Source organism: Pezoporus occidentalis, unplaced genomic scaffold (genome assembly GCF_034315485.1).
Source record: "Pezoporus occidentalis ecotype Australia unplaced genomic scaffold, CSIRO_AGI_Poc_V1 ctg35, whole genome shotgun sequence".
NCBI classification, from domain to species: Eukaryota; Metazoa; Chordata; class Aves; order Psittaciformes; family Psittacidae; genus Pezoporus; species Pezoporus occidentalis.
Window position 1 is genome coordinate 7,455,236 of NW_026915483.1, and position 26,171 is coordinate 7,481,406.

General features: G+C 41.1%; 1 protein-coding gene across 3 annotated transcripts in view; it reads left to right on the forward strand.

Moving 5' to 3' along the window:
- The window catches only part of LOC134169626 (contactin-4), a 341,881-nt gene that overhangs the window by 249,484 nt on the left and 66,226 nt on the right, over nucleotides 1-26,171 (forward strand). For all 3 annotated transcript variants that reach the window (XM_062630366.1, XM_062630364.1, XM_062630365.1), the window contains 5 exons: nucleotides 5,441-5,644; nucleotides 12,701-12,803; nucleotides 13,464-13,648; nucleotides 23,091-23,227; nucleotides 24,638-24,767. In XM_062630366.1, the coding sequence (XP_062486350.1) occupies nucleotides 5,441-5,644; nucleotides 12,701-12,803; nucleotides 13,464-13,648; nucleotides 23,091-23,227; nucleotides 24,638-24,767 (759 nt within the window). The remainder of the gene's footprint in view (nucleotides 1-5,440; nucleotides 5,645-12,700; nucleotides 12,804-13,463; nucleotides 13,649-23,090; nucleotides 23,228-24,637; nucleotides 24,768-26,171) is intronic.

Below are 26,171 nucleotides of genomic sequence, written 5' to 3' on the forward strand. Positions count from 1 at the left end.
ACTACCATCAGTTGCAGTGCAATAGCTGAGGGAATAGTTTCTCTTCAGGAAAAACTTTGCATGACTTCGCTGTTGCTGATGGCTGTATCTGGAAGGTCCCAGTCTGTGACAGGGAAAGCAGAGATATGGAGTAAAATAGACAGGAGAACTTCATCACTTCCCATACCTAAGAATAAATTGCATTTGAAAACTCAGAAAAGCGACAATAGTTTTATGGAACTGCGTGGTCAAGGAAAGTGCAAACCTAACTCATGGAGCTGCATTCACCATATCTGGATTTAAATTGGTCCTGGGATGAGGCTCAGCTTTTGTTTCAGAAAGCCTCGAAATGAGTTCAAAATCCTGTCCTACTGCAGTTACAGTGTGGGTTGCTTGAGACTGTTATGAAGGAACGATTTTCTTCATTTTCTTGATTTTATATTTCATTCTTGCCATGGGTAAGGAAGCTTAATTTTTGTGCTTCAAGATTTACAGGAAATGCTGCAAATCTTTCATCTCACACTGAAAAAGTTCCTGCCTCTCCAACTTGAGAGTGACATAGTAGGTGATAACATCAAAATTATAGGAATCATTAAAGATTGGATTAATCTCTGTAACTTTCAGTAAAGCCTATTAAAAAAATAATAGTGTATTGTACCACACTGTTCTTATTAAAAATGATAAATGATCCCCATTTTTTTGGCTAATACTAATTTCAAAATTTCATTCTTCTATGCAGCTTTATGGTTACCATAATCTTGATATTTTAATAGCTTTTCCCATAATAGCTGCAGAGACCTTTTTAAGTGGCAGCACTGACTTTATGGACTTTAAAAAAATCAAGAAAAGAGGTTTTTGTACTGAAAGGCAAAAGCAAGGCAAAGCCAAAACAGTATGACGGAAGAGCAGAGGACCTTGTTTTGGTAAACCATACTGTCTAATGGTAATAGTTACTCATAGCAGTATTTCTGTTCAGCTTTAAGTAGCCCTTTTTTTTTTTTTTTTTGCACTTGCTATCATTTAGAGAAAGTTTACAATCTACAGTGTCTTCAGCTTTGTTTCTTGTCTCGAGCAGTGTTGTGTAGGCAGCACAGGAGAGACTTGAGCTTTAATAGTTTATCATTGAATGCGTTAAAAAAATGATGAGATCTGAACGTGATCAGGAAAGGCAGACCCAGGAGGAACGTGTGCTTTGCCGAGCAGAACAAACAAAACCAAACAAGAAAACCCCAGACAAAACCCGTGCAGCAAGGCAAAGTGATGCAAATTCTACTTTGCGTGTCTCATTTTCCCCAGGATGAGTGAAGGTGCTGGGCTCAGCACCCCAGCAGGCTCAGCTTCTCCAGAAAGGCAGCCATGGTGTCCACAGGACTGCCAGGTCTCTCTGCTGGTGCCCTGGGAAGCAGCTCAGGACATTTCTTTTTGGGGGGCAGTAAAAAAAGTGTGTCTGCTGTCTAATAATAAAATTGAAAAGGCATATCTTAAACATCCTAAATCTACATTCAAGTGGTTTGAATAATTTATTTCCTTTTTAATTACTAAAGTTGACAGCAACTGCTGACCGCTCTAAATTTTGTTAACCATGGTAATTAGCCATGAAATAGTGGCAGAAGCTTTGGGTTCTCTTTTGAAATATTCATTGACACTTAGACATGATATGGGGTACGTACCTGTGGTTAGTACACTTGGTCCTGAAACCCAGAGGTAGCCTGAGCATTGTTCATTGCAGAGCATGGGGGGGAGCAACTGGTGTAAGAGAGTCTCTGAAAAGGGTGAAAAGAGTGAAGAAAAAAAGGCTTCTGGCTTCTTTGGTATTGCTGCCACATGTTTAAGTAAGGCAACTTTGCAAACAGGAGCTCGAGTAAAGGGCTGCCTATGGAGCTTTGAATCAAGGCTGTTCCTGCCTGATGTTGCGTAGATGGATGTTAGAGGTGTATAACCTGCTTCCATGTACTGCCTATCATGTTCTCCTGCCTGTCGCTAGCACAGAGACATAAATATTAACGATAAATGTGCTGTGATACCTCTGTGCAACTGAGCTTCTCCTGAAAGCCTCACTGTAGTGACAGGGGATGCAGCATGGAGAAGAGGTTGATGTTTTGCTGGTATGCAGTGGGCTTTCCTGCCACATATCTGGTCTGGGAATGATTTGCAGCTCTACATGTTTGTGATGATCACTTCCACTGTCCTTCAAAGTCAAATCAAGCTTCTGCTAACATGCCTGTTACCTCCACTGTTCTTCATGAGCCCAAATTTTCTGTTGGTTCCTTTTCAGTAGGTGAGTAATGTTAACTAATTTAGGATGCTCTTCCCCTTCTCTGTTGCCATTTGTCTGGACCAAAAGAACAAATACCTAGCAATCTGTAGGCTTGTGCTCAGAAACCTACAATCCATTTTCCTTCTTCTAGCTCGTGCCTATGCTGTTTATGTGGGTATCCCAAGTACTCAAGAGTGTGTAACCCCTCAGTATGGATTTGCATAGATGAAAAAGGCTCTTCACATAGTCAGCACAGTAAGAAAAGTTTCAGGGTTGAATGTCTTCAGTCTGGTGATGGCTCAAGTCAGGGTGCATAGACCATCTGTACCAAAACTGTACGGGTAACTTCTTCATCTCCTATCCTTGCTGATAATCATTTGAGAAGTGATGATTTGCCACCCAGAAATCTCTGTCTTGTTCTGGTCTATCATGGAAATCCAGTCCATTAGGGCAACGAAGAGAAGTGCAGTATCAAGGTACAACAGAGGTCTTTGCAGTGGAAAACCACTGCTGCCAGTGGGATGGCAGCTTGTTTCTGCTTGCCATTAAAACCAGCAAATATGGGTCAGAAATCTTTGGATAATATTCTCTGAGAGTCTTATTTGAGCATGCTTTAAAGGGGAAATTAAAAGCATTGTAAATTAAGCAAATTACATGAAAAGGGCCCCAAATTAGAAAGAAGTTTGTAATAAATTCTTTGAGGATGTAGAGTCTAATGTGCAATTAGAGAACCACGAATTGCCTGTTTCTGCTCATTCTTTGTACTGAAAGACTCACTCTGTAACTTCAGTAGATGTTTCAATCGCATGCGGTCACCAGGAGCCATCTCAGGCTGTATTTTAAGTGTCTGTTTACACAGTTGTTACAAATTGCCTATGGGATGTGAACTGTCTATCACTTCCATAGCAATTAGTATGAGAAGCCTTATCAAAAGAAATCCGTCAAGTTTGAAAAGCCATAAATATTGCACTAGGATCTCTGAGGAAATCAAAGTGAGTTTGATACAGTGTTTATTTACATGTTGCTACACAAGCAAAAGCACTTATAGATGTTCCAGTCTATGTTATTCCCTGTGCTCTATATTCCATTACTCCTATGTTATTTGAGAGAGAGAATTACCCAGAGAATTGTTTTAAATATTATATAGTGATAATGGACTACTGCTAGTATCTAATTCTGTGTAGTTCTGGGTAGGTGTATTTTTCTGGACGATGATTTGTTGTAATAAAAGGAAGGCAGAGCTGTGGCATCAGATGTTTATTATGTTCCTCAGTTCTATGTAGTCTAATTAATAGAGTTTGAAGATGGCTTTTGAGGAGATTCTGATGTTTTGCCCTCTGGAAATAAGTATCCTTTAGTTTCCCATGCATTGGGTTCATCTGTGTGGAGGAATCCCAGATCATCACTATTTGGTGCTTGCTTTGATCAGACCTCTTTACTATACGCACAAATTTCCATTTGCCTTCTGCTCTCCTGCGACCTGCTTACCCAGGGTTTCCATCTGGCACTCAGCTCAAATGACACAAATATTTAAGCCTTTTAACTAAGGCAGAGACTAGGAGAAGCTACTACAACAGTTATAAGATTGGAAAGCCTGTCTTGAAAATGAAGGCAGAAGGGCTCTTGATGGCTCTCACCAGCAAAGAGGCAGGAACTCTTTAAGCTAAAGGCATCATTAGCCCAGAAGCACACAGCTTTAGACTAGTAATGGAAATATTTAACCTGAAAATTAGAGGGTTCTTACCAATTCAAGTAATACCAACTTAAAACAGAAAAGTAGGAGCCAAAACCTTGCTGCTTCTCAGGTGTATTTATGAATAGCATTATGTAACTTCCTGGGGAAGGATAGGGAGGGACAGGAATTGTTGATCCAAAAGACCCTCCCAGTTCCATGGGTTTTGTTGAGGAACATGTACTCAATTCACCATCCCACAATCAACACACAATGGTGTTCCATTGCAGAGCTCAGGGGGCTTCGGTGGAAACTTGCTGTGAAGATTCACTCCGATTTAAATGCCTCTGTGCATTGCAGGGCCATGGTGTTTATTTGCCTAGTGCTGGATGCTTCTGGAGGAGCAAGATAATTGTTCACCAAGAGTAAATAAAAAAAAGCAAACAACCAACTTAACTACTTGCAGAAAATAATAAGCCAGCTGAGAAGTGGTACCTTGTTTATTCTGAGTATCCTCTTGACATCAGCATGAGGTTACTTATAATTAGATGCACATGTGTAAATACGATGATTAGATATTCCCACATAAACATAATTATCATATCTTCCTAAAAGTCTAAGCAGGCATTTTATAATCCTGTTGTTGAAAATAAATAAGTAAAAGCCAACAATCTGCATTCAGCCTCTTACATATGTAAACAGTGGAACATGAGGGCAGAATATATTTTCCAAAGTACCTGATGGTAGTTGAGGTCAATTACAGTTATGACTCATTAGAGTATTAAAATAAGAATGCACTTTTTAGTGTAATTAGTGTTTCCTTAGAAAACTACAGCAATCTTGTGTAGTTCTTCAAGGATTTTCAGGGTGTTTGAGCATTAGTTGTAGGCAAATATTATAGGGTTGTTTTGCATTAACCTCACTTACAAACTCTGCAACCACTTGCAGCATCTCACTTATATTGTTATTGCTCAAATAACTTCCAAAGATGCCTTGTAAAACAAAGAGTACTGTCTAACTAGTCATATGGAGGATTACAGCTGCTTAATTTAGTGTTCAGTTTTTTGCTGATTCAGAAATTCCAAAGGAATAAAGTACACAGAGTGTGATAACACACGTGGCAGATCCTCCTCCAAACTGTGTTTAAAGGAAAAAAAATTAAGGAAGAATAAATGAAAAGTCGTGAGTCAGGCTGAAATGTTCATGACAAAAAGGTGAGGTTCTTTTAAAATGCTTTCTGTGCTGGGCTGCAAGAACTTGAAGGAGCAACAAGAATATTAGATCTGTCTGTCGGCTCAGAAGTGTCACAGTTGGAAATTTATATTCATAGCCATAAAGATAAGAACTTGCAAAACGTTTACCTTGTTATCATTTTATGGACTGTGGTATATCCAGTTTTCCTAACCAAAAGGGGCAGGGAGAAACTAATTTTCAGGGCTCCAGCTCTGACTTGGGAAGGAGTCCAGCACTAGACTGTGCCCCATGAGACCGTGTGTCCTGTCACTAAGACTGGTGTTACCTTGTGCTTCCAGAGCTCACCTACGCATGGATCTTCAATGAGTACCCAACCTTCGTACACCAGGACAATCGCCGTTTCGTTTCACAAGAGACTGGGAATTTGTACATCGCAAAGGTGGAAGCTTCAGATGTGGGCAACTACACGTGCGTGGTGACGAACACTGTGACCAACAGCAGGGTCCTGGGCCCCCCCACCCCACTCATCCTCAGGAATGATGGTAGGACTTAGAGGATGGAAACTGGGGGCTGGGGTTGGAAAGTTTGTTTTGTTTTCTTTGACTGGCTGTCACCCAGACATTAAGAAGTGGCCTGAAATCATAGAATCATAGAATAGTTAGGGTTGGAAAGGACCTTAAGATCATCTAGTTCCAACCCCCCTGCCAGGGACACCTCACACTAAACCATGGCACCCAAGGCTCTGTCCAGCCTGGCCTTGAACACTGCCAGGGATGGAGCATTCACAACCTCCCTGGGCAACCCATTCCAGTGCCTCACCACCCTAACAGGAAAGAACTTCCTCCTTATATCCAATCTAAACTTCCCCTGTTTAAGTTTGAACCCATTACCCCTTGTCCTATCATTACAGTCCTTAATGAAGAGTCCCTCCCAGCATCCCTATAGGCCCCCTTGAGACACTGGAAGGCTGCTATGAGGTCTCCACGCAGCCTTCTCTTCTCCAGGCTGAACAGTCCCAACTTTCTCAGCCTGTCTTCATACAGGAGGTGCTCCAGTCCCCTGATCATCCTCGTGGCCTCCTCTGGACTTGTTCCAACAGTTCCATGTCCTTTTTATGCTGAGGACACCAGAACTGCACACAATACTCCAAGTGAGGTCTCACAAGAGCAGAGTAGAGGGGCAGGATCACCTCCTTCGACCTGCTGGTCACGCTCCTTTTGATGCAGCCCAGGATACGGTTGGCTTTCTGGGCTGTGAGCGCACACTGAAGCTGGCTCATGTTTATATATTTATATCAGAGAGATTTTTCCCTGTGGAGAGATGCGGTGAGGCTGGAGACCTCTGCTTTAGCTGTGGTTCAGTGTCACAGACAGTGGTGGAGTTTGATGCTGTGGCCAAGGTTGCGCTACCCACCACTGGAACAACTCTCAATCTCAGGCAATAATTATAAAAGAGAAACATGGTGACACTTTGCCAAAGACAGGAAATAAAATAGATTTTAGAGTTTGGATATGCTAGTTTTGCTCATTTTATGCAGCCCAGAAGAGAACAAAGGCACTTTGTTGTTTCGGTAACTGTTAGCTTGGGGTGTATTTCCCAGCAGAATTAGTGCTATTTTTAGTTGCCTGTGGAATAATACAAAAAAGCAAGAACAAACCAAAAGAGGATTTCTAAATTTATCCAGACAATTGATTTGTATCATTGTCATTTGTTAGTAGATAAGAAAAATAAATTTGTATGCTAATTTGCAATTAAAATTAATTAAAATTTGTCTGTTTAAAGGATAACAGTCAGGACATTTGTGCCAGAAATAGAAATTCGTTATTAGAAGCTTCTTCTAGAAGAAGTTCCATTGTCACCTAGTGGTATTTGACAAAAATTCCTTGCTTGTAAAAATACAGGCTTGTTGCTGCCAGCCTCCTGCCCATAGCCATCCCCTTCACATTAACGCGGTTCCTGTGGACAGGGAGTTTGGACATGTTGGTAATGGGAAAGTGCACAGTTAGGCTGTGATAGCTGATGAGAGCTGCTTATCCAGGGCTGTTACAGGGCAGGCTGCATATCTGTAAACGCAGTGGCAGTAAATCTGTCCCTCTCAGTCCAGAATAAGTCATCTAATGTGTGAACGATAAAGAGGAATATTTAAATTTGTCTCATGCCAACATTTTCAATGTTTCAAGAAGAAATATTTTTAAGTATTACATTAACAGAACTTTTATGTAAACTTTACCTAGCTGAAAGTGCTTCCATTTATCACAATCAAGCTCAGCGTTTGCTCCTGTTCCGCGATGGGGCTGATGCTGGGATGATTGCTAGGCAGCCTGATTGTAAAGTGCCTTGCCAAGGGCTTTACCCCAGTGCATCGCTCCTCCGCGCACTCTGCTTTATTTACGGGGACCAATTGCCTTCCTGAGGTAATTCACAGAAATGTTCTCCGATTCTTTTGAAGTGCACTCTGCTGTTTATTAAAGATATGAAACTTTAATTGAACCTCTGAGGTGCTGGGGAATGCATTCCTGAGTTAAACAAGGAAGGTGCTGTTGTATCTGTAGAGCCAAAGATGGCTGTACTCGAAAGCTGAACACGGGATAAAAGTGTGTTTTGAAATAAGATTGCACCAGTATTACAGACAAGCTTCGTTTTAAAAATCAGTAGGTCTCCATTTTTCATTCCCTGTAGGTTAACCCTGTAAAATCAAACATGCTATCACACTTGAAAAGAGAAATTATATATGTTTCTTTAGAAGCTCAAACAACAGAAATGAGTAGAATGGGAGGCACATCTTATTTCCACTGGCAAATCTGTCTTCCTTATCTTTTGTCTTCATATCTGACATGTCCAGCATATCTTAATATATATGACATACTATTTTCTTTACAACACTCTTATCATTAAATTAGTAGGCTCGGAGGCTAGCTCATCAGCAATTAGTGTTTCAGTCCCATTTAATTTCAATTAGTGAGTTAAGTGGGGAAAAATGCACCATGTATCTCTCCCAGTCAATGTACTGAGTTGCCCCCCTGGTGGCTGCCTGGGCAGGCAGCAAAGTGCCATGTGTGCAGGGCCCTCCTGCGGCTCAGGAGGAGGGATGGGGGGGTCCCTGTCATACCACCCCCCAGCATATCCCGAGTTATGGGGAGGTTGCTGCAGCTCTGAGGCCGCTCAGCCCTGGGCTGTAGGACTGGAGTCCCACCTAGGACAGTCTGCCCTCCACCACTGCACCCTTCATAAAATGCTCTTTTGCTGGAAGTTTCTGAGCTCTTGCCTGGTTGGCTTCATGTTGAAATACTTTTTGTGAGTTCCAAAGGAAATCAGATAATTTACAACAAACTCCTTTTGACACTCCTGTTTCTCTCAAAAATCAGTTATTTCTAAGCTGCAAAACTTTTTTGCTGTCATGCAGAATTAATTGTGGGTCCCTAGAGTTAATACGTAGCCCCATTACTGTGAAAGAAGCAAATGGCAGTATAAGATACTATCTGAAAGGAATGCTATCTGAAAGGAATACTGTCTGAATGGTTACACAGAACTAAGAATAGTACCTGTATTTGTTTTTTTTAAATTATTTCGTATTGCATTGAAGAGAGGAAAAGGGAAAGCTCTGTCATTTTGTGCTGGTGATAATCTCCTACTCAAAAACCTTTAAAACTTCCCCATTCCAGAGCTGTAGGAAGAAAAACAGAGTTCAGATGCTCACAGTTTGGCTGACCCTATGCTGTTTGATATCTACAATTTCAATGGTTTTAACAGACAGGTGTATGAATTACATGGTGGGTATTCTTGCTGTAGCCAGTGTTCAGCCTGCTCATCGAGCTAACGATCAGTCCCCATTTGCCCAGAGCACTTGCCACTGCCATGCTGGGATTGCAAAATGTCTACAAGAACCTTGAGGCTTCTTTTCATATTTCTTCATCAAATTATGGCAGTAATTTTTCTAGACCGTAGTGAATCATTTAGGTTTTTTACACTGAATACCTGCCATCTTCATTGTGGTTATTTGACTGGAATGTAATCATCCTGGAAAACAGCTTTTCAGCATGTTTTTTTTAAGCGCTGCTTGCTTTACAGCACCAGGCCTTTGAGCTGTAATCTGTAAAAGGAAAAGATACGGGTGTAGGGAATTAAATCAGATCCTGTAGGCAGATTGCTTTACCCACCTGGGCCTTTTGTGCTCCTTTTTTTCCTTGTTTTCAGCTGCAAGGCTTCAGAGTTATGGATCTCCTGATGTTTGCAGCAGCTTTTAGTAACCAGCAGTACATGCTCCTGTTGACAGAACTCAGGTTCCTTCCCTGTCTCTGTGCTGTGGAAGCAGAAGGTGCCTCTTATCCCATTAGTTATCCTCAGACAGTTTTTCCTCCTTGGAGAGGTAAATATCACAGAGCGTTACAGGATGGTGGTAGGAACAGACCGTGCCAAGGCAGCTGTCACAGTCAGCATGAGCTCAAGCTCTGTTTCTATGGACAGAGGTTATCTGATGATGATAAATACACTGTACTAAGTATAGTGTGTGCTGGGGAAAAGATGTTTTTCCTCTGTCCCTCTTAATTCTCTCCCACAGCCGCATGCAGTTACCCCCTGTTTAAATAGTTTCATGTAGTTATATGAATTTGTGGCAGTGAGGATGCTTGCAGTGCAGGTGGATAAAATATTTAAATACAGTGTCATGTAAGTGTAGCAGTGCCTGAAACTGCATGTATTTCGTTTGGGACCTGTCCTCCTGAAATGTGCACCCATATTCCAGCACATGTCTTTGGGAATGACATGCAGCTCTCCCTTTGTAAGTGCTAGTTTATCAAAGGAATAAGTAAGGGAAGGTACCGTTTTCTGTGTTTCCCAAGGTGTCAGTGTTTGGTTTCAGCTTTGGTTCTGAAGTATGGGAGTTAGTCCTGGTATTACCAACTGGTGCATTCCATTGTGGGGAAAGGGATCTCTGAGATATTTCTGTGTTGGAAAAGAAAATAAATAGTTAAATGTATACGGCACTGAAGAATGAAAATGATCTTAAAGCCTAAAGTTGTCCATTAAGATTGTAGCACTTACTGCAGCTCAGAAGAAAAAAGATTTAAGTTTGAATGCCAGAGAGGCCACCTGGCAGCTTGCTGAGGGATACGGACTGGAAGAGAAGAGGAAAGGGAACAAACCTGCAATGCTGTCTCCTTTGTTTAATACAAACATGGAGTCTTAGCACTATTCCTCCGTGAACAGGCATCAGGTATCCTGGGGTGCTGTCCTCACTGCTACCGCAGCACCTTTGGGACCCCTTGGGCCATCCCAGCCCCACAGCAAACACAAGGCAAAGCCTGTTAAGAGCACGCAGGTGTTGAGAGCCGCTGCTCTTGCAGTACTTCTTTTTAAAATGCACTTAGGATTTTTTACATCGGCATTAAAACAGTAATAGTAGGAAGGAACTGAAATAGTCCTGGAATAAAATTACCATCAGCGGCAGCTGTATGGGCCAATTAAGCTTTAACATTTCACAGGTGTTGTCAGGAAATGCATATCATCTCCTCAGACAAATTACTTGCTTCTAAATTCCTGGGACTTTCATCCAGAAGCACGTTTTTAAGCCTTGAAATTGGAAATAAAAATAGGAAAGCCTCTGAAACGCAAACACATAAAACATCTGATGTGCCATGAAGATGGGTCTGGGTTTTTTGCTTGTTGAGGACTGGTTGGTAGCTGGCCCATTAGTGGGCTGCTTGACAGGGGCAAGGTGGCTCCTTGCCCTGGCTCCCTTTCTCCCATGTTTCCCACCCTCCGGCTGGCTGCCAGCAGAACCTGCGGACCTTTTGGAGGGAGCTGCATCATCTCCTCTGCTCACATGCCTGGGTTATAATGGGGCAGGTGATGGCTGGTGGCACAGGTATCAAGCAGCTCTTCAACTCTGATGGTCAGACATCAGAGGGTGATGGAGACCATGGTTTCTTCAGGTAAGTCTCCAGCCTGAAAGCCAGTGTCTTCCACAGTGAGGCAGCTGTCTGAATCTGGTCAGACTTTCCTGCAAAATATATCCTCAGAAGATCTTCCTCTGCCAAATTTGCAGGCTTCATTGCAGAACCTAGAAATGGTCTTCTGGCAAAACGTCCCAATAAGTTCTAGTATCAGCAACACAATGCTGCTATTGCCAAATGCTCCACTCGATCTTGCCCTTGGGCACTACTGGGCAATACCTGCTCTTGGCTTGGCAGAACCTCACCCAGCAAATGTTTTGCATGGAGTCTGGAGAAATATAGGCAAGTTTGCAAAGATTTAGTGTGTCACAACTGGAAGAACAGAGAGTGTTTTCCATGATGTTAACTGTAATAGACATTTCCAGCCCTTCAGGGCTGCAGTGTTAATGCGCAGAGGGCTAAAGAAAGCGTGCCCCATAATTCTTGTTTGTACAGTGTGTGAATGCTGGAGCATTTGATGCAGACTCATGGGTTTCCTGCTGTATGTGCTGACCAGGACATGACTATGGAGAGAGTGCTTGTATTATTAATAAATGCATTTAATTTTGATGATTGATGATGTGCCGCTGCTCCTCTTTATATAATGTGGCAGCAGTGCTTATTTGCAATTAAGGGTTGGAAGAAAGATGGTGTAACCTGCTATTGCACCAGAACAGGTAATACTCAGGTCAGCAAGTGAAGGTAGACTTGATGTAAGCCTCATACTGAGCATTTTCAACTTTAAAACTCTGAACTGTGAAAAAATAAAGGAAAAAAAAGGCTTTTCTTGCATCCTCTTTTCAAAGCAGGGGACCAAAATAGAGCATTGCAGCCTGGACTTACCTGAATCTCTCTGCAAAATCATGCTCTCGCATTTTTGTGTTACCTGTGCTCTCTCATTCCTGTATTTGTGCATTCTGTTGGCATTCCCCTGGTCTGATCCAGCACCACTCCTGCCTTGCAGCCTGTGCACTACTTGCCTGCCCTGCACTTGGCCAACATCCAGGAAGTGCCGCACAGTTAAGATTTAAACTGCAATCATCAATTAGCTGGTAATCACTATTGGTGAAATTATATGTGCTGGTTTTAAGACAGTGCAGTGACTAGAAACATAGCCATTTATCATAAATATAATGGCCTTTTTATGTGCACAAATTTTTAAACACAATTCCATAAAGAGGCTGCTACGATACGTGATTTATTGGAGCAGTAAAAATAAAGAAATTACCCAAAGAGTGTGATCTCTGCGCATCTAAATCCTTGAAGTTAATAGAAGCATCGATTAGCTCCAGTGCTTTTAAAACTTTTTCTAATGGCTATTTGTTCCGCATTTCGTTTTCTAGAAGGTGGTGAACCTCCCTTATTATTGCTTTTGTTATTTCACAAGTTTCCTGCAACAATCCTGAATATTCAAAACCAAAAAGTAACAGAGCCATGAAGAAATTTTAATCTTTGGCAGATGGTGTGGAGCGCTGGTTCAGATTTTCCTCTGGCAGTAAATGGGAAAAGAGCCCACACTACACGGCTGTTAGAAACAGGCCATGTTCAAAATGAATGGATTAATTGGGCAAGTAATGATGTATAGAACAGCTCTGTGCTAGCACGGGAACACTTGCAAATTTATTGCAAAAATTCAACCAAGCTTTAGCATCTATTTTATGTTCACAGGGGTGATGGGGGAGTATGAGCCGAAAATAGAAGTGCAGTTCCCAGAAACAGTTCCATCTGCAAAAGGAACAACGGTGAAACTGGAGTGCTTTGCCTTGGGGAAGTAAGTTTTCATCCATTATTATTATTCCTCCAGCTTCTCCCTTTCATAGTGCTGTGTTGTAGAGTTTGCAGGATTTCCTAATCATTCACTTTCCTTAGCAGGAGTGCATTCATAACAGACAGAGGGCTTGGGGAGCAGGGGCTTTGCTCACCAAAACAATAGACTTCCTCTCCCAAGGAAGAGAGAAGACATAACTTACTTTGTAAAGATGTGTTTGCGCTTCTCCTGTTTTACGGTTTCATGCCACACTTAAAACATGTCTCTTCTTTCTAGAGTAAACTCTGACAATATTTCCAAAATAAAAATGTGGGACTGGTGGGAAAGTGGATGTATTACCACAGCAGAACCCCTAATTCCACTTTGTTAAAACAGCATCTTAATAATACTTTGATATTAAGTATTAGTAAAATTTATAGTATTATTGCTATTTTAATAATACAGCCTTCTGCTTTTAAAACTATGTGTGCAATACACCAGTGGTATACATATGTATGTTTATAAACCTATAATAAAATTGCTTCAGACCCTGTGCTTCAGACTGACCACATCTTCATCATCCTCCAATATGAAACAGTGTTAAGTTGTTCAGACAAAAGCTTATCAGGAGAAGACCCACAGCTTTTTATGAAAGTCTTATTTTGCTTTATTTTTCTTATTTAGCCCAGTTCCTACAATTAGCTGGAGGAGAGCGGATGGGAAACAGATACCCCGAAAAGCCAAGAGACACAGATCAAGTGGACTTCTTGAAATCCCAAATTTCCAGCAGGAAGATGCTGGACTCTATGAGTGTGTAGCTGAAAACGTGCGAGGGAAAAATGTGGCACGAGGACAACTGACATTTTATGGTAAGCAGACTGCCAGCTTTCAGGGGGTTTTATTGTATCAAATGCAATATGCAGTAAATATTTTGTGAGAAAGTAATTTTTGAGGCTATTTTTAAAATTACTTTCTTCTGCAAACAGCACATCTCAAAAAGGTTGTGATTTGAAATAAAACCTGTCTGAATGCTGCATATTAATTGAGAGTCAGAGCAGTTGGAACAAAAACACGTAGATGGAAGCACATTGGCATGGTAACATACAGAAAACTCTTCCAAATGGCTCATTTGCTTTCTTGTGGCTGTGAGGATGAAGTAGGTATTCCAGTGGAGAATTATGGTGGTTACAACTTGGGATTTATTCCGTATGTGTTGCACCAGCTTGTGTTAATAAATGTTAATTGCTTGCAAGCAATTAAGGACTGCTTTCAAGAGGAGCCACTGGTTTCACAGCCTAGAAAGTTGGGATTTAACACTGTTGGAGCCTGTTCACACAAAGACTTACTACACATGCTCTTCTTGCACTGAAGTCAGAGCCATTGAACACGGTGCATAAAAATGTAAAACTTCACAGGCCTTCTGTGTTGAGTAGATGTGTGTACCTCTAATCCTGATACAAGTATCTGCCTGCCCCCAAATTTCTGCTGGAAACAGCCCCATCTTGCAAATCTAATGCTTTTAAGAGATTATTAAAGCAAATTAAATGCTTCTAGGAGATGAAACAAGCTTGCCGGGGGAAACTTTTACCTGTTCTGAGTTACTGTGGATTTACGTGTGTAGAGGTAAACGAGAGTCAATGATTGGGGTTGTAGAGGTATGAATGGGCTGTTGGTTTGGTCCTTAGTTTCTGTTTGGTATTTTGTGGAGGAGCTGCAGGTTACGTATCCCACATTTCAGGTGTGCAGAGACCTCCCCTCTGTCATAAAAATATTTCTTTGTTGCTGCCCTGTTACCATCTTCAGGAGCTTTATAGTGTCCTTATTCCTTATGGACCACATGGAGAAAAATTCCTTGTTTTCTCCCCCAGATGCTCCTGAGGGCCTGACTTCTGTCAGCAGGGAAGGTTGGGCTGGACTCCAGAGATGCGAAGAATGTTTTTGATTTATAGTAAATTTGCCCCTGAAAAAGAGTTTGGGATCTATCCTTCCTGGCAAAACTACATTGAATTTTATTTTTTTCTTAAGCATAAATAGGAATTGGAAATATTCCTAAAAGACATTTTCATTTAGAAATCAGAACTTTTGGGGCTTGCATTTCAAATGAACACTTCTCCTTTTAAAACAAAATGAGAAAACATTAAAAAGGAGTGAAGTAACAAGAACAAAGTGAAATCTTTCATATTAAAAAAGAATCTGGGGTTAATTCAAACTCTTTTTTTTCTTTTTTTTTAATTAAAAGATTTGAAAATTGCTTTTTCTGTTCATCAAACAATGCAAGGTTCTCCTGATTTTTCCCATGTGGACAGTAAATGAAAAACCTTATCAGTTGTACAGTTTTGCTCTACAAGCCACAGCCAAACCTGCCTTCCTTCAAGGCATTAAACCAAACCTTTGGTATACTCCCTCTGTAGCATACATTAAGTTATAATCAAATTGCCATAATGAGTTTACCAGTCTCAATCCCATAGCTGGAGGACTGCAGATCCTACACAAAAGCTGACACTGTGGCTAATTTTTTTCTTCACGTGAGCAGGGAAGCCTCCCTATGGAGAGGTGCTAGCCTGCCACCTCTCCTGGTTACTGGTTTTAAAAGTAATTGACTGAAATATCATCCTTGTCTTGAGGAAGATGAGTTGCTGGTTGATAAGTATTCAGTTTTCAAGGAGTGTGTTTGCAGATCTCTTATAAAAAATCTGCTTTCTGTAAGCTAGGCTCTGGAGCTTCACGTAGCAACGACTATTTTTGGGGAAAGTAACTTACTGTAAACATCTTAAACAAATATTTGAAGCTGAAAGAAAGTCTTTTTCCTTGATCATTTTTCTTTTTAAAGCTGAGAAGTGTTATTCACTTGTTGAGCTGCTTTTCAGGTTGATTTTGGCAGGTTGGGGATGGCACCCAGCAAAGAAGGATGCGATATGGGTGGTTGGATGTGCTGTCTGCACACAGTGCTGTGCTCTGTCATGATGCACGCCCTGGAGATCACAATCTGGCTCTAATGCTGTGACTTCTTTAAACCCAGTTATCTGCATCTTGAATAGTAGAAAAGAAAAAGGAAAAAGGAAAGAAAAAAAAAGAAAATGAAATTCAAATTTGCCTGTTCACTGTAGATAACCCAGTGCTGCCTCCATTGTCAGCTTCTTTCAGTGTTCCTGGAAGTTGTCAGGGAAGATTGACTTTTGCTGTATTTCATTCTTGTATCAATGTTTATTTTTTCCTCTGTTAGCATATCAGTGACACTGAAGTTGTTTGACATTCTTGTTGCAACAGGAAAGGTTAATTAAACTTGCAAGATCTGTTCTTCCTCTGTTTTCTGTGCTTTGAGCCCCTGCAACTGTCTGTATTTTATTGCTCTCCAAAAGCGTTTGTTCTGAGGGCTGTATGTCCCACTTGATAGGTAGACCTTCACGATAGAAAACATGTTAATGTTAATGCAATTACAGTGACTTATACCTGCTTCCTTGACTATTATAACTCTGAACAATATACCAGTTGTTTTCTTGCCGTAAGTCTCTTGTCCTGTCTGCCATTCCCAACCAGATACCACCTACCACAAATTAGCAAATTAAACTGCAAAAGTCTTCTCTTCTACCCTCATTTAGCAGCCATAAATGCATGTTGCACTGTGTTCCTGACTTTGCAGCTTGTTCCCCACAGATTTAACCCCATGCCAGTTAAATCCCTATGGCTGTGGCAGGTGAAGTCCCCAAAATGAGCCAGCACTGGCACAGCCGGAGCACACAGCACCAGCTGCACCAACGCCTCTGCTTTGAGTGCCTGCTCTTTCATCGAACTCCACAACGAGGGTCCGCCACGCCATCAGCTGTGTGTTTTGATCTGCAGCATTTTGGAAGCACTCCCATTAACCTGATTCTATATTTAATCTGGCTGCTCATAAATTTTAAATTTGATAAACCTCTGTGCGGCCAAGATTTATTGAGGAAAAGGCAACGCCAACAATTTTTTCCTTTTGGCAGAAGTACAGTAAACAGATTACAGTAGCTCGCTAATTTAAAAATAAATTGCTTTTTCGTTCATAAAACCACCATCAAGGAGATGCTTATTTATTATCATCGTGGATGTTGTTTCATTCATGTTAAGTTTAGATGCCATTTGAGTCAGATCTTCCTTTGTCAGACAGGCACAACCCAAAGGTTGTCCTGAGCGTGGGATGAGAGGCAACAGGCAGATGCACAAGCCTAACAAACTCCAGGCATTGTTGTGGTTAATCATCTTTGTGCTCAGAGCTTTTTCCCTTGATGGACAAGGGCCTCACTGCCTCTCTACAGCTCCACTGATGTGCTTTGGCCAGGTTCTCCCTGCTGACCATTGTCAAAGGTCTCTGTACCACCACAGCAGCATATTGCTCTCCCAGACTTTTGAAAAACATGAGTGTATTTTTTAATGCAAAGTTTGAAAGGAGATGGTTGTGCCAGTGCTTACTCCTTTGGATCTGCTCCAGTGTGCGTTTACACCTTCCTGTATTGACTTCCTCTGATGAGACAATGCAACATCTTGATATCCTCCACCCCAATGGCATATAGAGTCTGAGTAACAGAAAACAGGAGAAACAGCTGTCTCTCTAAATATAAGCATGTTAAATGGGGCTGGTGGTGAGAGGGCAAAGCAAGCAGCACTGGGAGAGGCTGCTCTGCCATGCAGGTAGGGCTGCTGGGCTGGGGACAGGCACCCCAGTACAGGCTGAGGAGCTACACCACCACCGGGAACATTTGTCTGCCAGAATTATGACCAAAACCATTCAATTTTGCATTGGGCTTTCCAGTCAGATCAGCGCTGTCTTACATGGCATCATCTGCTCCCTGCCCAGCACTTTGCAGGCAAGCCAAGGCAAAGAGGAAAAAATTGCAGTTAAAATGGTTTCTAAAAGTGTCAGCGCAGCAGCATCCGCATTAGCAGAGAGACGCTCTTATTTGTAACTAATTATGGTTCTTTGCAGCATTTTGTAAGATATTCAGCAGAAACCATTTAATTGGCTGGACCGCTTTTCAGATTAAATACTTCTCAAATCAAAGTCCCACCAGGAATTTATGTGGCTCCATAATTTTGCAGTGAAAAGAGCCTCCCTTTCATCAGTGGGCCTGTGTTTTATTTGTGCGAAAGCCACTTTATGCCACTCTATGAAACAACCTCAAATGTAAATCGTATTATGCTCTTCATTATGGTTAGAGGTCTAAAAAGGAAATTTGCATAAGTGAAAATCAGGCAGTCGTATGTCTCTATTCAGCTTAGGTCCCAGATCACAAATAATTTGCTGAAAATTCAAAGCCACTTGAAGTAAAATGAGTTTCTGGACTGATAAAAACACAAGAAAATTCACATGATTATGGCAAGCGTATATTATTATTAATTGCAATTTTACATGTCTCGCTAGAAAACCCAGTTTGCTACCTGTTATGCAGATACGTTGCCAATTCATTTCTCATTTTCAGGCATCTTCCTTGTTTCTATTCAAAGTTCATTTTATTTAAAGTTCTCAAATTCTTTGTCATTGCAGAATATTGTGCCAGTTTAACTCTTGGTTAACCACCACTTAAGCACTTGGCAACAGCCAAATCCGTCCTTCCAGAAATGGGCAGTTGGCCTTCGGAGCAACCATTGCAGTGCCCAAACTCAGTTAGTTACACTCACCCTGGGGAAGATCACTGCTCAGAGGGAGGCTGTCATGACTCCTGCCAATCGAATAAGTGTTTTCTCAGACTTTATTGTGGGTGGGAATAACTCTGAGGTTTGAAAAAGTTGCTGCCCAAGAGAATTCTTGCATCTGGAACAAGTTTCCTCACAGAGAATAGACACATTTCTCCTCCACTTTTCCTTTTCCAAGGGTATGCAGAAAACCTGCTTATAGAGAAATCAGGTTTTAGAAGATTCAGAAAAACTGCTCAAATGGTTATCATTTTGGCTTGGAAAATAGCTCTTCAGCAGGAGAAGCATGAGAAATCAAGTGTAAAGTCTACTCGTAGAGCACCCCACACCTCCTTCACTCCCCTGGGTAGCTGCAGTCTGGACTATCCTGTTTAAAAAGTAAATAAATATCTGAGGACTGGTCTCTATCTACAGACCTGTAATACCTGGTCTTTTGGTGTCCAGCATAACTGGGGAGAAAGTCATGTAATGGTGCAATAGCTTCTGGAACAGGAGCTGAGTAAAAGGTAGGGACGACTTAAGTATTTTACCAGCTAGGTTAATTCCTTCAACTGTTCCTCTGTTCCTTTTCCTCTGATATTTACTATTTTAGTCCCAAGCAGAACTGCTAGGCTGGTTCATGTTGGTTAGTCTTCCAGACAAGAGGAATGGAGACATCCTGCTGGGGTGGTGAACCTTCCAAAGATGCAGACAAATGGAGGTGCAGCGTTCAAGCAAATTACTTTGGTGGAGAATTTGCACAGCTTTGAGGTTGTATAGATTTCAAATAGTCCTTAATTGGCAGTAGAGGTCAGGATGAAGGGATTGAGAGGAGGAAAGAAAAAAAAAGGGAGAAGTGGTAATTTAAAGTCTGCTTTCACATTCCTGGGATCGTTGTTAAGGATAACAAATTAGGGACATAAGGGGGTTGTTTACAGAAGCTATATCCCCATTTGGACCAGAATGACGCATGCACTTGTCTGCACAAACCTTATACACTGGCTGCATTCTTTATTTATAATTACTCATCCATTTTTCCCATCTGTTTTTCTTGCTTCTTATGCTTGGCTTTCTGGTCTTTAGAGTTTTCTGATCCTGGGCTGTCTCAATCTCCTTAGAAAAGATATAGTAATGGACAAGTCATTCAGCCTTTCATCTGCCATTAATGATGAATTACACAGTCTGCACTAGGTCATCAGCTGCTGTAAATTGGCTTAGGAACACTGAAATCAATATACACCAACTGAGAATTGGATTCTGTATATGTATTAGTACCTCATTTGCTTTAGTCTTTTTGGTTGTTTTGAACTCACAGACAACTTCTAAGTCCTACAGATTTATTTCTGGTTTATTTCTCACATTGTTCCCATAATCCTTTGGGTTTTTTACTCATTTCTGATGCGATGCATCATCACCAGCTCTGTTATTTCATTTCCAAATGCCTTTTAGGATATGATTTCTGGTCCAGCTTTCTAGTGCCTACTTTTGCTTTCCGTTTGTTACAATGAAAGATGGAATCAGTCTGGAGTTTTTGGTCTTAGAAAAGTAAGAGTATATTTGAGCAGACTGTCCTAGTCACCTGGTTGAAAATGTCTCACTTTATGTTGGTGAAGACTGTAAGGTGGTCAAAGGTAAACAAGTTTTCTTTGCACTGCTGCCATGATTTTTCTTCCATCCCTCCTGAATACAAATTCAGATAGCTCTCATCTCCTAGGAGGGGAATATTTTTCTTTAAAGTTATCCTGATATAAGAGTCATGCTTATATTTCTAAGCTTTTTCTTCCACTTCATAGATTTAGCATATGAATTTTTCTTGCAACTCTGATGAATTCTTAATCAGTTTCCATGTAAATTTTTTCTTTAGTACCATATTTTTCCTCCAATATGTTTCCAAAGCCAGTAATATCTAAGTACTCCAAGTAGGCCCAAAATAGTTCCAGACCATTTTCATATGAAAGAATTCATCTCTGGTCAGCACCACCGAAATGAACTGAAGGATTTCTTTCTAGAGCACTACTACCAGTCACAAATTAAACCTTGTCATTATCTCAAATGATGTCGCTATGCCAGAAAATGCAGAAAATCGAGCCGGTTTCATATCCTTCTTTGAATTACTTTAATTATCGTGCTTGAAATCTTGTGTCGTATTACCATGTCTTCGTATTATCCCCAATGGGAGGTTGTCAAATTTCATTATGTTGTGGCGACTCTCATTTGGCGGCTCAAACATATTTGCTGCATGAACCAGCCCTTGTGTATTACTCAAGATTAAGTCAGGAGCGTGCGTGCTATTCTCTGAAATGAACTGTTGAAAGGAGAGGTTGACCTAATTAGAAAACTCTCCCAAAGAGCAGCAGAGAGCGAAGCTCCTGTGAAACAAAGGACTCCTCTGGTTTTCACTGAGATTTATTTTTTGACCTATTATGCTCCTTCTGTACTTCTCTGCATCATAAATGGCTTTAGGATAGAAAGGTTAAGCGGTTAAAATAACTGGAGGGGTGAAAAGAGGCACACAGTCCAAGGCTGCATCTCATGGGTGCTGCAGAAAAGGGTAAAGTGAACAGCAGGGGTGGCAGCTTCCAGTGCTGCGTGTTGAAGTCTCAGCACTGTTACTTAGGGCAGGAGCTCAGATGTGCAGCCTGCAAAGTACCCGAGAAAGACTGAACAGGTAAAGTCTTTTACTGTGTTGAGTGAGAATTTTCCCTCTTTGGGGAGTCTGCCTAAAATAAGGAGAAATACTGAATTTTCTTTCTTTCCCGCACAAGAGTTTTCTTTCTTTTTACATAGCATACACTTACATGTTACAGCACAGATGTTACTTTTCATGGGTGTTCTTGCTTATCAGGTTACTTTCAGTTGCTTTGTCTGATTATTTTGGTTGATTGGTTAGTTTCAGGTGGAAAATCAGTAAAATACTCAGTACTGCCAAAAAGGCAAGTGAATCTGTGTGATTTTATAGAGCTCCTTCTGTGGTATTGTAAGACTCTCTTTGAAATTATGAGTTGGATGCTGTTACAATAGTAAATATGTAAATTCATGTGTAATTTGCGAATTGCAAATAATTTGCAAATGTCCGTGAGCCACTGAACCCGTTGAAATTGCTCAGCGTGTCTCAGTTCGATGGAATTGTTCAAGTTCTTACTCCAGATGACAGAACTGACTTTCATCTTCCTACATTTAAAAGCTTTCCGTTTCATATCTCTTTAGATACAGATTATAAACAAGCTTAAAATAGTACAGGGACTGGAGGGGCAGTCATAGAAGTAAACAGTGCTTGTCTCTCCTTTTCAGCTGCTTCTTTTTGCATCTGCCTTGTCATTACATTCAGTTCACCTTTCTGCTTTTTTCACAAGTCCCTTGGAGTTAAGAGGCTGTGCAAAATTCCTCAGCTTTCTTCTGTGCTTTGTAGGCACGGTGAGAAGAGCAGTGTGTAGTGTGGTAGGTGTGGGATTATGCACGTATCTGTCACAGCCTGAACATAGTTTGAAAAGCCACTCAGATCTCCAAACGTGTGTTTCCAGCATCACATCGTGGCAGACGTACCAATATTTTCAGTATAATCATGCGAACTGTATATGGAACTTACCATATTGATATGATATTTTTTAATTTGTCCTTTCAGACCTTCCTGTGACCTGTCCCTATCCCAAGGAGATATCTAAAGTTGTTACCTGGCTTTGAGTAATCTTAATTATTTTTTTAATCTGGTTACGTGAGAAAAAGTATTAACCAGGTTCTTGGAGACCTCTGCTGGCAATATCTTCCTACGAAGTCTCTCAGATTTTCTTATGCCAAAATAGGACATATGCCAGTAGAAAAATATGAACTTGCTCACCTTTTCAGTGGGACTTTCTAAAACAGTATTTTAGGTATATTGAGACAGATGGAGCTTTATGAAAATAACGTAAGGAAGTCAGAGGTTTTGTCCAAAAACACGCGGCAATTTTAGTGGAATTTGCATGTGGAGTCTGGCTAAACTTAAGCCATCTCGTAAGTGTCTGAAAACTGCCAGCGCCAGTTTTAACCAAAGTCCACCAAAATGTATCTCCGATATCTGCTGTTGGACTTTTTTAGGCTTGTTCAAAGTCATTAATACAAGTATTGTGTCCAAAATTTTTTCATACACAAGGAATATCTTCCTATGGTGGTACTTGGAGATACGTCCCTAATGTAAGAAAAGACTGAGAATTTGGATCTGAAGTAGTGCCTACAACCATGCAGACCTAAGTAACCTTAATTTCAATGCAAAGGTAGTTCTAAATTACAAGTGTTGAAGTTGGATGCTAAATTTTAGAGTTTTGAAGCCTAAATCGTATAGACCCTGAAGAAAATGTCTCTATTTGAAAGACCAGGGGTCTAACAGTGCCATTAATAAAAAAGGGGTAGCACATGGACTGTTGCTTTGATTTTGTACGATGATCAGGGTTTCTGAAGCTACTGTTTTTCATCAAGTGTTTTAATTAAAATGAAATCAGGTTCTGATCTTGCATGTCTCACCTTCAGAAGCAGAAGTGGACTCAGGGGAAAAACAGTCTTTAGCAGTTATTAACCATGTTATTAAATCCAACCCTTAAATGTGCTAATAGAGAAAGAAATGGTCACTTGCTTGCACCGAGAAAGCACGCTGTTGGTTACAGATATAACACTTCATTCATTACTTCTACATTGCAGCTCAGCCCAGCTGGATTCAGAAAATCAGCGACGCACACGCAGCCATAGAGGAAAGTGTTGTCTGGGAATGCCGAGCAAACGGGAGACCAAAGCCCTCGTACCGCTGGCTGAAGGATGGGGAGCCACTGCTACCCCAGGTAGGCACCACTAGAGCCCTTTGCTGAGGAGGAGCATCACAGGCTCTGTAAGTCCTTTCATGCTCTGCCAGGTTTCTCATCTCTGTATGTTTTATTACTTTTGGAATGGAAATAGAAAGGACAGCGTTGCTTTGATAACCCCCCCCCACTGTGTAGGCAGTCCTTTGCTATGCCTGGTGGGCACAACTGTATGGCTTCAGAAGAGCTGCTGTCAATGACAAGCAGTACACACGACTTCTCTGTGTTCAGAGGTCATTCCTGAAATGAAGTCAAATCCTGTTCAGGTGAGCTTCAGCTGCTAATGAAACCTTAGCATTTCTGCTGGTCTTTAACAGTGTTCCTGCTCCTGCTGAGCTGTGTCCCTGTGCAGGAGCATGGCCTGCGATTGCTAGGGACATGAAGAGCTGTGTAAAGGAGGGTGACACACAGGAGCTGTGGAAATGCACCTTGTCCCACCACCATGCCTGCCCAGCCTCTCACTGGAGAGTCATCACTCACTGCCATAATCCCCCCTGATATAACTACAAATTGAAAACAAGTGACCAAATCATTGCTTTCATGGTAGCCAGCATTTTTTTCCCCTTCACTTATTGTGAAAGAATATGGCAGCCCAGATTTGATCAAACCCTGACAAAGATTGCTCAAACATTAGATTTCTGCCCTACAGTCAAGTAGAAAGCCAATAGCTCTTTATATTACTGTTTTTTTAAGTGGTGAAACTCCTGGGGAGGGAGGGAACACTTTGCTGTACTTATTAAAATTGATAACACAAGCTCCATATCCTTAGGCTGACAAATGATACCCCAATCTTTTGTTCCACACACTAATTTTACTTGCTTCACGCTGGTCACTAGCAGATGGTCTTGTACTTAAACCACATTAGTGGCGGATACGAAGTAAAGGATCATTAAATTATTAACATCTATATTGTTTTCAGTAAACTGCAGAGGGTTTTAAGTATTTCTCTCTGTGCTAGCTAATATGGCAACCAGCCTTACTAGCCTTCATTGCCGTATATACTCGTAATACCATTGTTTTAAATGTTTTAAAGAAAACAGTTGGCTGTGATATGCCACTATAGAACAGAAGCGCATTTTTTGATTCAGGTTTATGTACTTGAAAGGGATATTAATCTAAATGGTTCGGATATTAAATCACAGAGAGGTCAAGGGAAAGTCCTCCAGTTTAAATTGTATTTGCCAAGTACTATATTGGTTTTACCATTTAGTATCTACCATGATATAAATTTAGCTGGTGCACAAATATATTGGAGCATGTAAATTCTTCCCATTACTGCTACATATTTTTTTGTCCACCTTGGTATAAAACACAGCACAACCACTGCTGGGTTTCTGTTCTAAGGAGGGATCTCCTTATTTACTTTTTTATTTGTTTGACTGTTTCCTACAGGGCAGAGTTCAGCTGGAGCAGGGCTCGCTCACAATAACAAATGTCAGCCTGTTGGATGCCGGCATGTACCAGTGTGTAGCAGAAAACAGATATGGCATCATTTTTGCCAGTGCAGAACTGAGTGTCATAGGTAAGTTTACTATCCTGAATGTTGCAAACCACCCAAAAGCAGCAAAGTCTGAATAGACCTTTCATCGTTCTTATGGCAGTTGTAATGCTCCTGTCGCAAACCCTCACCAAGAGCAGCTCCTGTCCCACCTGCTTTGAGTGCACCTACTCTGCTCATCCCTGTTATACCTGGAGAAGCTCCTGTGAATCCAGGTGGTTAAATGGGATGGGAGGGAGTACAGATAATAGAGCCAGGCTCTTCTCAGTAGTGCTCACTGCCAGGACATGAAGCAACAGGCACAAACTGAAACATAGGAAATGCCATTTAAACATCAGAAAAAGTTTACTGTGAGGTTGGTTGAGTGCTAGAACAGGTTGCCCATCCTTGGAGATGCTCAACACTGAAACGGATGTGGCCCCAGGCAGCCCACTGTAGCTGGCCCTGCTTGAGCAGTGGTACTACGGGACCATCTCCAGAGGTTCCTGCCAGCCATGGCTGTCCTGCAAGTAGGTACCTCATTCACAAATATCTCTCCTGTATGACAGGCAGGCCTAGAAACCAGTATGTCAGCATAGATTTGTAGTTTCAAATGGTTAAATAGAATTCATGATTACAAAACAGTGGTTTAGTTGTTTTCAAAGTGAATGCTCAATAGCATCATTCTCCTCTTTATCCTGAAGAATAAAAGCATGAGGTCTTTTCTGATTATGACATTTTCAATTATTGATCATTTTTTATCAGCACTGATAGATGCCTGCATAGAAAAAAAAAAACATTTGAAAGATTGTCAGCACTGCTGTTCAAGAAAAGTACGATAATGCTCAATAAATTAGACTTCAGAGTGCTAAGATAGATTGGACATGTTACTGTGTGAAAGAAATCAAAATAAAGTTGCTGGTGCTCTTCCCATCTATTCAAAACCCTGGTGAAAATGAGCCTTTAGGAGGAAGGCAGATCTACTCAGAAGACAGAGTCTTAGGCCTTGCTGGTGGGCACTTCCAGGGCCTCCCCATGCCCAGCAGCACCCAGGGGCCAACCTTATGTCTGCATAAAGAGCAAAGACTTTGGAGAGCCTTCTCTTAAAAACCTGCCAGATTACTTGTATTTGGCTGACTTCTCATTTGGGTTATGCAATCTTGCTTCTGCATGACGTGTGAAAAATACCAGAATGGTGTGCTGCAGATTAATTCCTATGGATCTGTGATTTAAACTGGCATATTTTTAAAGAAAACCAGCATGTTTTCCTTTTCACTGTAGTTTTCAAAGGAGGTCAATATTCTGAGCTCTCGCTGAGAAGCGTCAGCTTTTAAACAGATCTTTCTGAGTATAAAAATGGTTATTTTAGAAGATCCTGACGTTAAGCACTTGAAATGATTAAACACCACTAATAGAAAGTGAGACTTATAGCAAAATTACGTGAAAAAA